Source organism: Chenopodium quinoa, unplaced genomic scaffold (assembly GCF_001683475.1).
Source record: "Chenopodium quinoa cultivar QQ74 unplaced genomic scaffold, ASM168347v1, whole genome shotgun sequence".
NCBI classification, from domain to species: Eukaryota; Viridiplantae; Streptophyta; class Magnoliopsida; order Caryophyllales; family Amaranthaceae; genus Chenopodium; species Chenopodium quinoa.
The window spans coordinates 4981479-4995364 of NW_018745003.1; the positions used below are offsets into that span (position 1 = coordinate 4981479).

General features: G+C 36.2%; 2 protein-coding genes and 1 pseudogene across 2 annotated transcripts; 2 read left to right on the forward strand and 1 right to left on the reverse strand.

The window, feature by feature from the left end:
• The first annotated feature begins 1636 nt into the window (after positions 1 to 1636).
• LOC110708058 (protein NUCLEAR FUSION DEFECTIVE 4-like) lies at positions 1637 to 6905 on the forward strand. The gene is made up of 3 exons (XM_021886159.1): positions 1637 to 2267; positions 4332 to 5233; positions 5769 to 6905. The coding sequence occupies exons 1-3, from the start codon at positions 1941 to 1943 to the stop codon at positions 6256 to 6258; spliced, it is 1719 nt and encodes a 572-aa protein (XP_021741851.1). The 5' UTR covers positions 1637 to 1940; the 3' UTR covers positions 6259 to 6905.
• A 52-nt stretch (positions 6906 to 6957) lies between these two features.
• LOC110708060 (calcium uptake protein, mitochondrial-like) lies at positions 6958 to 10768 on the forward strand. The gene is made up of 7 exons (XM_021886160.1): positions 6958 to 7437; positions 8478 to 8545; positions 8627 to 8850; positions 9192 to 9275; positions 9358 to 9574; positions 9971 to 10270; positions 10502 to 10768. The coding sequence occupies exons 1-7, from the start codon at positions 7059 to 7061 to the stop codon at positions 10712 to 10714; spliced, it is 1485 nt and encodes a 494-aa protein (XP_021741852.1). The 5' UTR covers positions 6958 to 7058; the 3' UTR covers positions 10715 to 10768.
• Positions 10769 to 10866: 98 nt separating this feature from the next.
• LOC110708061 lies at positions 10867 to 13268 on the reverse strand (annotated as a pseudogene).
• Between the last annotated feature and the right edge of the window lie 618 nt (positions 13269 to 13886).

A 13886-nucleotide genomic window follows, 5' to 3' on the forward strand; every position in this document is an offset into this window, starting at 1 on the left:
GTTGTTTTCTTTAGCCTCAAGTAATTTCAATATTCCACAAATTCAGTGACATTGCAAATTCGAACAATGTCTTATGTTTATTTCCGTGTATTTTTTTTTTTTTTAATTTTATTATTAGATATATACATTTGTCGATTCTAATCTTGTCAATTTCGCTTTAATTAAAGCTCTAAACACATTGTGTAAATAAAATAATCGAATATAAATACACAAGCAAATATTATTCCATTCATATTTTATATTCACGAGTCTCTCTCCCTCTCTTTGGGTGATGAATATCTAGTCTTAAGTGTGGTATTATGCTTTAAGCAAAAGCAAAAGATGTTCAATGGTTCATATGTACTTCCAAAGGATGCGGAATTTAAGTTTCGTGCCACTCACCCAAGTAGGGCCATCTTGCATGGAGTTAATTGAGGATTATATGTTGGACTTTTCTTAATTCTTAAACAATAATTGGATTTGAATTTTATTCAGTGTAGTTGCAATTTTCAATAGTTTAATTTAAGGGGCAGTATTTACGACTTGTTTAATAGACGATCAATTGACAATAAGTGGTGATACGAATAAGAAAAAGTTAGAAAATCATGAGGTCTTCGTCATTAGAACCTACGGATTTCACTTCAGCAATATCAGTGGTAGTTAAATCTCTCATAGGGACCTAACTCCCTTCCTCGATACTTGAACACTCATTACTACTAGAAGTTAGACAATCAGGTGCAGTCCTTTCCACCGTTATCTACCTTCAAGTTCTCTGCCATGTCAAATAAGTATGGAAGGTCGATCAGGTTAAGAGTGAAGAACAAGAAAGGTAAAAGGTATTCAAGGTTTTATTTTTGCAGGATCGGGAAACGCAAGGAAACAAGTATGGAACATCTTATGGCTAGTGTCGGCGACGGATTTTCTCAACCCTCTTATTTGAATGGTCAAGCAGTTCACAACGTTTGTATCCCCAATCCCCGTTTTAGTTCTTATTTTAGTATGATTAAGAGGTTTAAACATTCCGTTTGTAATCTCGAGTGAGTTATGAAGATGCATTTTATTTGCACTGATCAACTCATTCAAAGTGTTCTTACACTCACGTTTATGAATTATGATACCCACTAAATAGTCTAAAGTCCCATGCTAGTATTACAATTAAGATCTTGATCTAAAATTAAACAAAGATATCTCCTTTAAACCAACTAAATTAATTAATTGGCTATTATTACTCCCTTATACTCTTCACAAATTCTTATATATGACTGACCACACCATGTGACCAGTCATCATAGGAGTTACCCGGTCAATGTTAAGGGGTTACTTTGTTAGAGTTATAGGGTTATTTCGTCAGTGTTATAGGGGTCACTTAATCAGTATTAAAAGGGGTTACTCAGTCAGTATTTTAGGGATTACTTTGTTTTTTTACAAGCGGTCACACAGTACGGCCAGCCGCACACAAGACGCGCTGTATTCTCTTTATTTTATCTCATCCCTTATCTTCACTTTTTTAAAAGTTATTTTATAAAAGTGAATAAATTAACATTTGTACATAAAAAGAATATAAAATAGTAAAGAAATGTGAGAATTATGCTATCTAAGATAAAAAGCGGTATAATATCTTATAAAACACATATATAAAGGGAAAATCTTTAAGGAACATAGACATTAAGACTATACCTAATTAGACAATCACTCATAGAGTCGTAGTTTCAACAAATGGACAGGAAATTGAAGATGTCCCTATTAAAAAGATCCGAGGTGGCCCCTTAATTCTTCATAAGCATAAGACAGCATCGGGTACACAATTCACTCACTCTTTTACACTTCTGCCCCTGCTTTCCCTCTCTTCTTCCATCTTTGAGAAAAAACTCAAAATCACCAGCATTTTCTCACAAATCAACTGAAACCCAGCTCCCACCCCCAAAACCCAGAAAAATTAGTTTCAGAAATCACAAGTTTTAATGGTGATGAACTTGAAAGTGGGTAAAAGACCACCATGGGTGGGTTTAGGAGCAGCAGTATGGGTTCAAATAGCATCAGGAAATCCATACACTTTCCCACTTTATTCACATTCTTTAAAATCAGTTTTAGGTTTTAATCAAAGGCAATTAACAATGCTTGGAGTTGCTAATGACATTGGTGAAAATGTTGGCCTTCTTCCTGGGATTATCTGCAACAAATTTCCACCTTGGATCATTCTTTCTATTGGGGCTTCTTGCTGCCTCTTTGGTTATGGTGTTCTTTGGCTTGCTCTTAGTCGCACTGTCTTGTTCTTGCCTAATTGGCTGGTATAAATCTTTCCTTTTCTTTAATGGTTTTTTGTTAGATGTATTATTTTTGCTAGTTTTGGAGTATCTTTTTTTATTAGTTTGTGGATTGTTTGTCTTCTTTTGGATCAAATTAAATGTCTTTTTTAGGTATGAAAATGTGAATTAGTAATAGATATAGTCGTAAGAGCTATAATGTAGACGAGATTTGATCCTGGGCAATGCAGGATTGCAGGGTACTGTATGTTATGCTATTGATATTTTTGTGATGATGGGCCTAAATGACAGGTCCAAAAAGTCTTGGTTGGTGAGGTATTGGAGTTGGTTATGGTAGAATTTGGGTTAAGCTATGGAAAAATTGGTAAAGATATGATAATTGGTCTTATTTAAAAATAAAGGGATGCATTTTAAGGCATCTTTGGTGGTGTGGGTACAACTAAAGGGAGTATTTATAGGGTGTACATATCTTTCTGTCTTTCTCTACATTAATAGCATATTTTGTTAGAGCATCTGTTCTCGGGTGCACCTAATAATAGACTCTTGTTCCTATTGGATTATTTGATACAGTAGGTGTGTTCATTCTACTCTATTATTTCTGACTTCTTAGAATTACCCACCAGAATAGTATTGTTAAGGTTTTAAAGCTAGATATATTTAGCCTAGACACTTCTATTCCATACACGGAATTATTCTTGGGTTTGACATTCTTGTGATTGACTACCAAAATACATAATACTACTTTTAGTATGGTGAAGAGTTTGACATAATTGATGTGATTTGGAGCTTTTTGGCGGCATTTCAGTGTGCCATTCCTGTAGTTTTGAAATTGATTTCTTTTTCAGTTGGAAGAGCTTGTGAACTTCTTTGATTTTTGCATATTTAGTCATTGGTTAAATCCCCCAGACATTAGAACTCTATAAGTATATAAGCTTGTACTAATTGCAATTCTTTTTCTTAATTACTCCGTAGACGGCTTCTTGGTTCTACACTTTCTTGTGGTTCATTAGGATGTCAAAAAAGTCTTTTGAAATTAATCTTTCTTAACATCTATGTATGTATGTGTGTGTTTATAGAAGTGTTCCCTACTTTTGTTCTGTTGGAAAACTATAGTCAAGAAAAACCAGTTCTCATTTGAGAATGTTCAAAGTCAGAGGTTCAGCAGAATTTATAGTAATTAGCTTTTGAGATAATAATTTGTAAATGCTTCATGATACTGGTGTTTGATTTGAACTTAAAAGAGATAAATTGATAGGCAAGAATCATGTTTTGCTTGTGCTTTGCGAATTTCAAACTACTTTTTAACATGCTACTTGTGCAACTCTCTTGGCTTTAGCTCTCTTTTCTATTGGAAACTGCGATTTCACCTTTAATAATGTGAATGGATGCAGTAATGCTTGGAATATAATTAAGCGGGCGTTATAGCGCCCAAGTGGGAGACAGAATAGGAAGGCTCCCAAAATATCCATTTTGGAAAGATTTGGAAGGAAAAGCATCTCTGATCTTTTTTTTAACTTATCTTTCAAAACTAAAATCAGAGAATGATTTTTCTCATGTTATTACAGCCTTTTTGGTCTCCTCCTTTTGCCACCAAAATTGCTATTGAATCATATAATTAATGCGCGTTAGTTATGATATATGTTCTTGAAGGTTTGCTGTACAGTGTACACTATATTGAAGATGACCAGGATACATTATTGTTTGATGTCTTTTCGGGTTAGAATTTGACAATTTGAAGTAAAATACACATATCTATATATAGGGTGAACACTGAAACAAGTAACTTCACAATGATTTAAAGCTGTATGGAGTGACATGCAGATGTTATATTATAAATTTTGCTACGAGTTGCTTAGCCACAGTGCCTCTGATGAATTTCTTGATGGCATCTGTCTCATAAGTTATATACATGTGTAGAGAACATAAATCTTACTGTACTCTTAGTTTCATCACATTTTCCATCTCTACTTGGTACTTTTGCAAAACATCAGTTGTTGCTGTTGATATAAGCAGAGGTTCTTTATAAGGAGATTGCTGTAACTTAAAAAAGAGCTTAAATCTGATGACTTAACTTTCATTGCTATGCAGTTGTGGTTGGCACTCGTTGTTGGCACCAATAGCAGTGCATGGCTGAGCACTGCAGTGCTTGTTACCAACATGAGGAATTTCCCTGTTAGTCGAGGCACAGTTGCAGGCATCCTTAAAGGCTATTCGGGCTTAAGTGCTGCTGTTTATACAGAAATATACAGTGTCATTCTTCACAGCTCCTCTCCCAATCTCTTGTTGTTCCTTGCTCTTGGAGTTCCTATCTTGTGCTTCCTCGTTATGTACCTTGTACGACCTTGTAGTCCATCTTCCCGAGATAGCTCTGCTGAAAACAGCCACTTTGTTTTCATTCAAGTTGCTAGCATTCTTCTGGGCGTTTATCTTCTTGCAACTACTATTTTGGGTGATGTTCTTTCTCTAAGTCATCCTATTTCCTACATCATACTTACTGTCATGATACTCTTCCTTATGGCACCTCTTATGATCCCATTAAAGATGACACTTTTCCCCTCAAATCCAAGAGCTACCGGGATAAATGATGCACAAGACACTGATTCTTTAAATTCCTTTATCGAAGATGGAAAAACAGAACCATTGTTAACACCGACATCCTCTGAAGCAAATCTGAAAAATTTGTATGAGAACGAAGATTTATCAGACATTGATCTGCTTCTTGCTGAGGGAGAGGGGGCCATAAAAAAGAAGAGGAGACCTAAACGTGGGGAGGATTTTACATTTCGGGAAGCAATTGTTAAGGCTGATTTTTGGCTTCTTTTCTTGGTATACTTTGTTGGAGTTGGTTCAGGGGTAACTGTTCTTAATAACCTTGCCCAGATTGGGATAGCATATGGAATGCCGGATGCCACAATCCTCCTTACCCTCTTCAGCTTTTTCAACTTTGCGGGCCGTCTAGGTGGTGGTTCTGTTTCAGAGTACTTTGTCAGGTCAGTATCATTACAATAAATTATATAGTAATATTAGTATAACTAAAGCTAAATGTACCATCAGTAGTAGTAAGGAGTATTACCTTCTGAACCAAGCACTCATCTATACTTTAACTTTTTACTGGACTGCATCAACTAAGCGAAGAAAGGTGCAGACGTTATGATCGAGTTTATGGCCAATATCGTACATTCATCCCCTTAACTATGTGGTTTGACTCGTTTGAGTGTTTGACCCATAAAGACAGTGTTGGTTGGCCCGGCCTTCCATAGAATTTAGTCTAGATCTCTCTACCTTTCAGAAAAAAGAAAAAAGCACTCGGTCTCCTTGTTACGGTTCACCTATCAGAAAAAAGCATTTGGCCTCTATCAACATCTCTGAGTGACGTTTTTCGGGAGTAATTAGATACATACAGTATTTCCCTTAAGAATTTGTCTGAACTCTGATGGTGCATAATTTGCGGTTACATAATGAACTTGGAGTCTAAATCTTTATACAATAATCTTGCATTTATTCACAGTGCCCTCTAATATGCAGGACAAGGACACTTCCAAGGACAATCTGGCTGACATGCACACAAGTAGTTATGATAATTGTGTACCTTTTATTTGCTTGGGGAGTTAAGGGCACCCTCTATGCGGCAACCGGGATGTTAGGTCTCTGCTATGGTGTACAATTCTCTATCATGATCCCCACTGCCTCTGAATTATTCGGATTGAAGAACTTCGGTGTAATCTACAATTTCATGTCTATTGGCAACCCTCTTGGTGCGCTCCTCTTCTCAGGTTTGCTAGCTGGGTACATATATGATCATGAGGTTTCAAAGCAGTATGGTGTAAATATGCTATCTGCTAACTCACACACTTGTTTCGGTCCAAACTGTTTCCGTATCACTTTCCTTGTATTGGCTTGTGTTTGTGGCATTGGCTCCATCTTGAGTGTTGTTTTGACCATTCGGTTAAAACCCGTGTATCAGATGCTGTATGGAGAAGGATCCTCCCGGCACCCTACAAGTTCAAGTAATTGAGAAAATCCTGAGCATGAAATTTGTGAGTCTCCAACAGCTTTATTCTGTTCTGTTGTAAAAATCTAGATTATTTTAGTATACCTGTACACCAAAGTATTTGTGCTTGCTCAACATCCATATTTGTACGTCTGTAGTCACTCTTAGCTGGTGATTCGGTGAAAGTATATGGTAGCGGTGTTAATGTGTTATACAGTTATGTGTGAACTAAGCTTGTGTTATATTTTATAAATTAGCTATTAAGTTCTTATGAAGATGATGTAATGGTCAATGTTTATGCAAAAATGAAAAATACCATTTACAGGTCTTTATTCTTCCTCTTTCCGTTATCATTATTTTGCAAGATTTGCTGTTGCCGACATCCCTTATTCTCACTGACGTAATCTTACTCATTTAATTCGAGCACAACTACAAATCGATATTACGAAATCAAACACGAACACGACCACCTTCCTGTAAAAGTCTGCCCTGAAATTACATGGGCCATTCCTGTGTTTGGGCCACAGAAAATATACTATGCTCCAATCACCTAAAATAATGGGTAAAAAAAAAAAAAGAAAGGCGCCTTTTAGTCTTGAACCTACCAACGGCCTATTTTGTAACGAACTTTGAGATACTTATCCATTAACCAATGCAAAAAAAAAAAAAAAGAAAAGAAAAAAAAAAACAGATAAACTGACTCTTTTTTCATTCAAACCTTTGATCCTACCATTTCTCTCGCTCTTATTTAAAATCTTATCTTACTAAATTTGCATTTTCCTTCATTTTTGTTTTCTTTTGTTTTTCTTAATAAGGTTCACACTATGCATATAACTTGGAGGAAATCAGCACCGTTAAACCGGCTGATCAAACTCACACTCTACCGGAGATTTTCCAGCGGATCGGAGCAATCTTTTTCGTCATCATCGTCATCGTCGTCGTCGTCCTCATGTGGAGCCAAGGTTGAGGGTGGCCATTGCAAGGCAGAGTCTTGTTTTCTTGATCTTGAATCTTCTCCAGGGTTGTTGAGGTTGTTCTCATCTGGGCTTTTTGTTGTTGGGTCGGGCTTGGGCCTCTGCTACTGGGCTGGTTCTTCGAGCCATGGCGGGATGGCCTTCGCCGATGAAGGAGGAGTTGTTGATGAGGAGTATTCGGAGGTTGAGGAAGCTGTCCCTCAGAAGAAGCCTATGTTTCTCTTCAAAGGTAAGCTTTCCTCTGTTTTGGTTTTTTTTTTAATATTTTTATTTATGTATTCAATGTTGTAAATTTTGAAATAAATCATATAGACATGATGTAAGATTAGGATTGATAAATTGATGGGACTAATGGATAAATGGATAATGTTATACTTGGATGAAATCTTTATGGATATAAGGATAATTTTATATTTTGTTGTTGAATCTTTTAATAGACTATTATACTGGCTTCTAATTAAGCTGAACGTTTTCGATTATTTGGCTTTTGTTTATTGTATACTACGTATATATAATTGAAATGGCTTTAATAACTAACCGCGACTCTTTGATATTTTATGTAATGTTGCAAATGGATGTTGTGCTAGAGTCTAATGGAAACAACCTCTGTATAATGGTTGTGAGTGCTATGCTACATTCATCAAACCCCCCAACCTAACACACATTGAGAATTTGAGAGTTGGGACTCCGGGTTTATCTGTGGCAAATATCCCAATAATCGCTTCCCCTCCTCGTACTTGAGGTCTTTAGTTCAATTCAAGGCTCACCGAGAATGGGGATAGGATAGGCCGTATTTAGGTGCTCTACAAGAGTATATTGTTAGGTACACTTTTCAAGTCACTGCGTGCTTGAGCTTAAAATGCATCCTAGTTTAATGTAGTCCATTCCATTGTCATCCTAGTTTCAAGTCTTGAGCTTATTAGACTTCAGAATAACTTACCGAGTTCTATTACTTCTATATATCATTTTTAGTATCCAATTTGGATGCTTCATATTTTGACATGGGTATGGGCATTTGATACTTCAATATAGACTAAAATCATGGAGAAACCTAACTGTACTCTATCTAGATACATATAATTTCCATGTTAGATACTACTAGCATGTAGTATATACTGATTCTATCATACTATGTGATTCTGACAAAATACTTGACTCTTAAATTTGCCTTTGGCCAACAGAATGAGCAATGCAATGCAATGCTTTAATTAACTGTCCTGTATTGCTGTCAATTTGATTTTTGACACAGAGAAAGTTGCTATTTTTCAGATGAATACAGGAAAAGAGTTTTCTTCAACTATGAAAAACGCATTAGACTACGAAGTCCACCAGAGAAGGTGAATTATACACCCCTCTTACGACAAACATACTTCATTATGACATAGTAAGGTTTGTTAAGATAACTGTACGTATTTCAGGTTTTCGAGTACTTTGCTTCTGCTCGATCTGCAAGTGGGGAATATCTGATGACACCAGGGGATTTAATGAGGGCAGTTGTTCCATTGTTTCCTCCCTCCGAATCCAACTATGTTAGAGGGGGATATCTCAAGAGTGAAAAGTCACCTGGAGAGCTGCAATGTGCTCCTTCTGAGTTTTTCATGCTCTTTGATACCAACAATGATGGCTTCATATCCTTTCCCGAGTGAGCTGCAAATCTTTCACTTAACCAAAATCACTAGGATATTTTTCCTCTGTTCTAGGCTTTGTGTGACTTACATGGTTTAAACTCACTAACCTTGACCATATATTTAGCTTAATTATTTATTGAGTCAAAATGCATATAGAGTCCTTTTTATAAAATTTCTCTTAACTATTATTTTGGGGAGATTATCACTCTATTTTGTTATGATATACGATGTTTAGAATTACCCAATTACTTTACAGTCACAGTTGACAGGGAGAGACTTATATAGTTATATAGTATATCACTATATCATATGCTTTGAACTTGTTTTCATATTTCATGTTACATATGATTTTCAGGTATATATTTTTGGTTACCTTACTTAGCATACCAGAATCAAGCTTTTCTGTGGCTTTCAAAATGTTCGACCTAGACCATAATGGGTATGTGGTAACACTTCATGTTTCATTTTCTTCTTAACAAATTTATGTGATTTCTACATTACTAATATATTTTTATTGTCAGAGAAATAGACAAGCAGGAATTCAAAAAGGTAATGGATTTGATGCGAACATATAACAGACAAGGAAGACAACATAGTGATGGCCGTCGTTTTGGGCTCAAAATTTCAAGCACTCCTGTCGAAAATGGTGGCTTAATCGAGTATTTCTTTGGTAAAGATGGAAATCAAGCTCTTCACCATGACAGATTTGTTCAGTTTTTGAGAGATCTGCATCTTGAAGTATGCTTCCTTCTCTCGAATATTTAGCCTTAATTAAATGTCTAAACAACCATGCTCCGAATTGCATCATAAAAGCCACTATTTTCCATGCATATTCCACACAATTTTTCTATTCCGTAATCTTCTTACATAACATTTCAATATACAGGGTACTATTTTGAAAATTCAGGTAATAATCAATTATATTGGCTAAACATATACACCATACTCACAGAAATGTCACAATTATTATATACCTCGGTCATCTAGTAACATCTAGCTTTTATAGTATCATGATCATTTTAATTAGTAGATGATCGAACTTTCTGATACTGATTTCAAAACAGCGAAGTAAAACAGTCAATTTAGACGGAAGCACATTCAATATATAAGTGTACCTCTTCCATGGATTGACAGATTGTTAGGTTGGAGTTCGCACACTATGACCACAAGTCGCGGGGGACTATATCTGCAAGAGACTTTGCTTTGTCAATGGTGGCATCAGCTGACATGAACCATACAACTAAGTTTCTTGATCGAGTTGATGAACTAAGCAATGATCCTCACCTAAACAGCGTACGTTTCACATTTGAGGAATTCAAGGGATTTGCTGAACTAAGGAAACGTTTACGTCCACTTTCTTTGGCAATTTTTAGTCATGGCAAAGCAAATGATGGACTCTTGACAAAGGACGATTTTCAAAGGGCCGCTTCTCATGTACGTTTCTCACCTTTCTCCTTTTTTTTTTGTTTTGTTTTGTTTTGTTTTGTTTTTTTACTCTTTAATCTATGTTCGAGTTATAGTTTAGACATCATCATTATATCAAGTACATTAGAAGGTACTATGTTACTAGTAATTTGTTAAGAAATAATCCAATTGTTATTTATCATAGTTATATATGCAAACAGACAAAAAAAATTGATGAATAATTTTTCTAATTGGTGCAAGGTATGTGGGATTCAACTAACAAAGAATGTGGTTGACATAATATTTCACATCTTCGATCTGAACCGTGATGGAAGTCTGAGCTCTGATGAGTTTCTGAGAGTATTGCAAAGACGAGAAAGAGATGTTACGCTCCCTAGGGAAGCAGGGTTCAAGGGATTATATTCTTGCTTGGTCGACTGTACTACTAATTGCTCTTCAGTAAAGGTTATGTAGTCTTTTTGTTACTGTTATTAGTTATGGCCAAAGGAAATTTGATTATGTTGCTGATTTTTTCGTCCAGCACTATAATCTTAGATATTATATGTATAGTACTTATAAACCTGTTGATATTTGATGCAACTAAATATAATTAGTTATTCATATAATTAGCAATATATATAATCCAGAGAGCTTGGATTAAAACTTTAATTAAAACATAACAAAACATATATATAATAGATCTACATACACCCTGTTCTTAATGCATGCATCATTAGTTCATCATTTTGGCTCATCGGTGACTGGAGCAAGAGCTCGAGGACAATTATAGACATCGCAGAATGATTGGATAGCCATGAGAACCATGAGCACGAGAGCTAGAATGAGCATCAGAATCCTCCAACCACAAAACATGCACTCTTTTGTGAAATTCATGAATTTCACTTTCTTGTTGTTATTATAATAATTGTTAACCTCTTCGATTGCCTTATCTATAGAAGGAACATGTGACAACCTAATGGCTCGACTCATCCCATTCCAAAGCTCAGCAACATCTTCATCTTTCTTCAAATAACTCTTGATGATGCCTTTTTTTCTTAGCAATTTTACGTCCTCTGGGGTGTCTATGATCCCGTTCATGAGCTCAGTGTAACGAGCCAAGTATAAAGGACATGGGAGTGCTTGAGCCTCGTAAGCCACCAAATTCCTTATGATCACCTCCGTGTTATCATCGATGGTTATAACGGGGAGGTGAAATTTTCTGCTCCTTTTATCGAACTTTATGCTAGTGATTGGACCATCTGTATGGCAAAATTGCACACCAATGCTATCGAGTTTTGACACTGAAGGAATAGCAATTTCTTCCACCGTCGGGGCTCCCTTAAAGTCACCCTCTCTATTACTCTGCGAATTTCCACCTTTCTCGGGATCAATGGTTTCAGCTTTCTGTTTCCACGAGTTGCTTGATATGGATGGAAGCACTTCCATGACAACGCGAGTAATCCTGTAAATGACCTGAACCGGCTTAATTTGTTTAAATTTTTGTACAAATGTTATGTTGAGTTGGTCAAACGTTGCAAGTTTGATAGACCATTTATCTGGTAACCATTTATTTTGTCGTTATTTTTCTTGATCTTTGTTTTCCATAGGCTTCCCTTCCTGACCATTTAGATACTCCCTACGACTCAAAGTATCCGCCTTGGGTACAATCAAGTAGTACATAAGCTCCAAGAGACGTGCGTATTCTGTGATGCTGCGGCTTAGATGTGTTTCATTGGTTGGGAGAGGGGAGAGTTTCTTACAAGTTTTGAGTAACATCTTTGGGAGTTGATCACAATCATTGTTAACTATGTGGCCGCATATGTCACAGGCTGATAAGATTGTATTCAAGACGAAGGTTGGGATTTGGTTCTCAAGTTTCATGATATCTTTAAGGATAGAGTGGTAGGCAGATTGGTATGGGTCTAGCAAGTAACGAGTTCTTGTCGAATCCCATAAACAGCTCTCATTTTGGCGCTCATCAATCCCCTGTACAAATAATAAAATAAAATAAAACCGATATAAGAAAGGAAAATATTCTCACGTATTCAATTCCACAAGTATTACAACATGTATAATCGTTTGGCATATGAGATATAATCAATATTAGAAAGTATATTAGTGTGATATGTTTTTCAAATTGATATTAGAAAAATAATATGTACATGATTTATGTTAGTATATCTATCTATTAGAAAGATTGTTTATTCACGCTATTAACTATCATGTTAAATTTGCACTTTACAACGTACATGTAGTTTATAGACCTATATGCATTTAGTGTTCCCCTATATGAGGACTCGATCGAACAGCTATTTGACTTAAATTCCAGACTAATTGCATGAGCAAAATTAAAATTATTGTATAAATGAACGTACCACAAGGAATTGTACCAAGAAAATGCTATCGATAACCATCATTTTAGCAAGTAATTCTTCATCTGCATGTAGGTGCCTATCATAGCTTGCACGAATATCAGGAATAGTTCCTTCCTTAATGAGGCGCTGTACAAGGTGTTCAAGCCTTTCAAAAGCCTCGTTGTTGTCGTTTTTGTAACGCTTTTGCGACTTCTCAGAAGCGATGAGCTTGTAGTGCACCATCACAAAGAGGTCCTCGCGAAAATGGTGGTACGGTCCAAGACCAATTAACTGAGGCTCGTAAGCTTCTAGCTTTATATCACGAAGTATTCGTGGTACTTTGTAGATACAAACTGGTTTATTGATAGCAGTGTTGTCTTGGAGCTCGGAATTTATGTGTTCCAACCATTTCTCGGGGATCGATGAGCTGGTGGACATCTTGATTTATCAGTTGATCACGTATGTAGAAAACTAATTTATTTACTTGGTAATCTCTTAAATTAAATTAGTTTTCATACCTAACTTATTTTGTTACGCTTATATAATGATTTATTTGAGTCATGCAGCTCAAATGATGTGAAGTGTGATTGAAAACTCACAATGCATAATGAATTGGAATAGATTCATTTGATAAAAAAAAAATGATGTGAAAAATTAGAATATATTCATCTGATCTGGCCCCAAATTACTACTGTGTCATCACTTTCATGCCATTTGATCGACTGTTGTGTGTGTTGATAAGTATTAGGTGACTCGTACTTCGTAGCTTTGTCCGCCCGATCGGGCGGACATTGCCCGGTCTGACCGGGCGGTGGGGGTTGGATACGTTGAAGCATTCGTATGGAGTTTTCTTCTCGCGCCCGATCGGGCAGACCTTGCCCGGTCTGACCGGGCGGAGAAGGAAAAATGCGGAGACGCGGATTTTACGATTTAAAGTTATCTTTTATGTTATCTTTTTGCCCAAGTATCTTTTATTTTAGGGATTAATATAAAACCTCCCTAATATTAGTATAAGGGTTAAGGGAGAGAGAGTGAGAGCCGTTCTTGAGAAATACAAGAATCATCTTTGTAATCTTTGCAGTTTATAGTGAAATCATTCGATCTCGGTGCCCGTGGACGTAGCTATCACATCGATAGTGAACCACGTAAATTCTTGGTGTTGTTCTTATTGTTTGCATTGAATTTCTTTATTGTTTTCTTGTTTGTTTTCGACCTTTGCTTCCGCTGTCGCACAACAATTGGTATCAAGAGCTCAGGTTCAATCCTTGGAGAGTTTCTTGAAGATAACAATG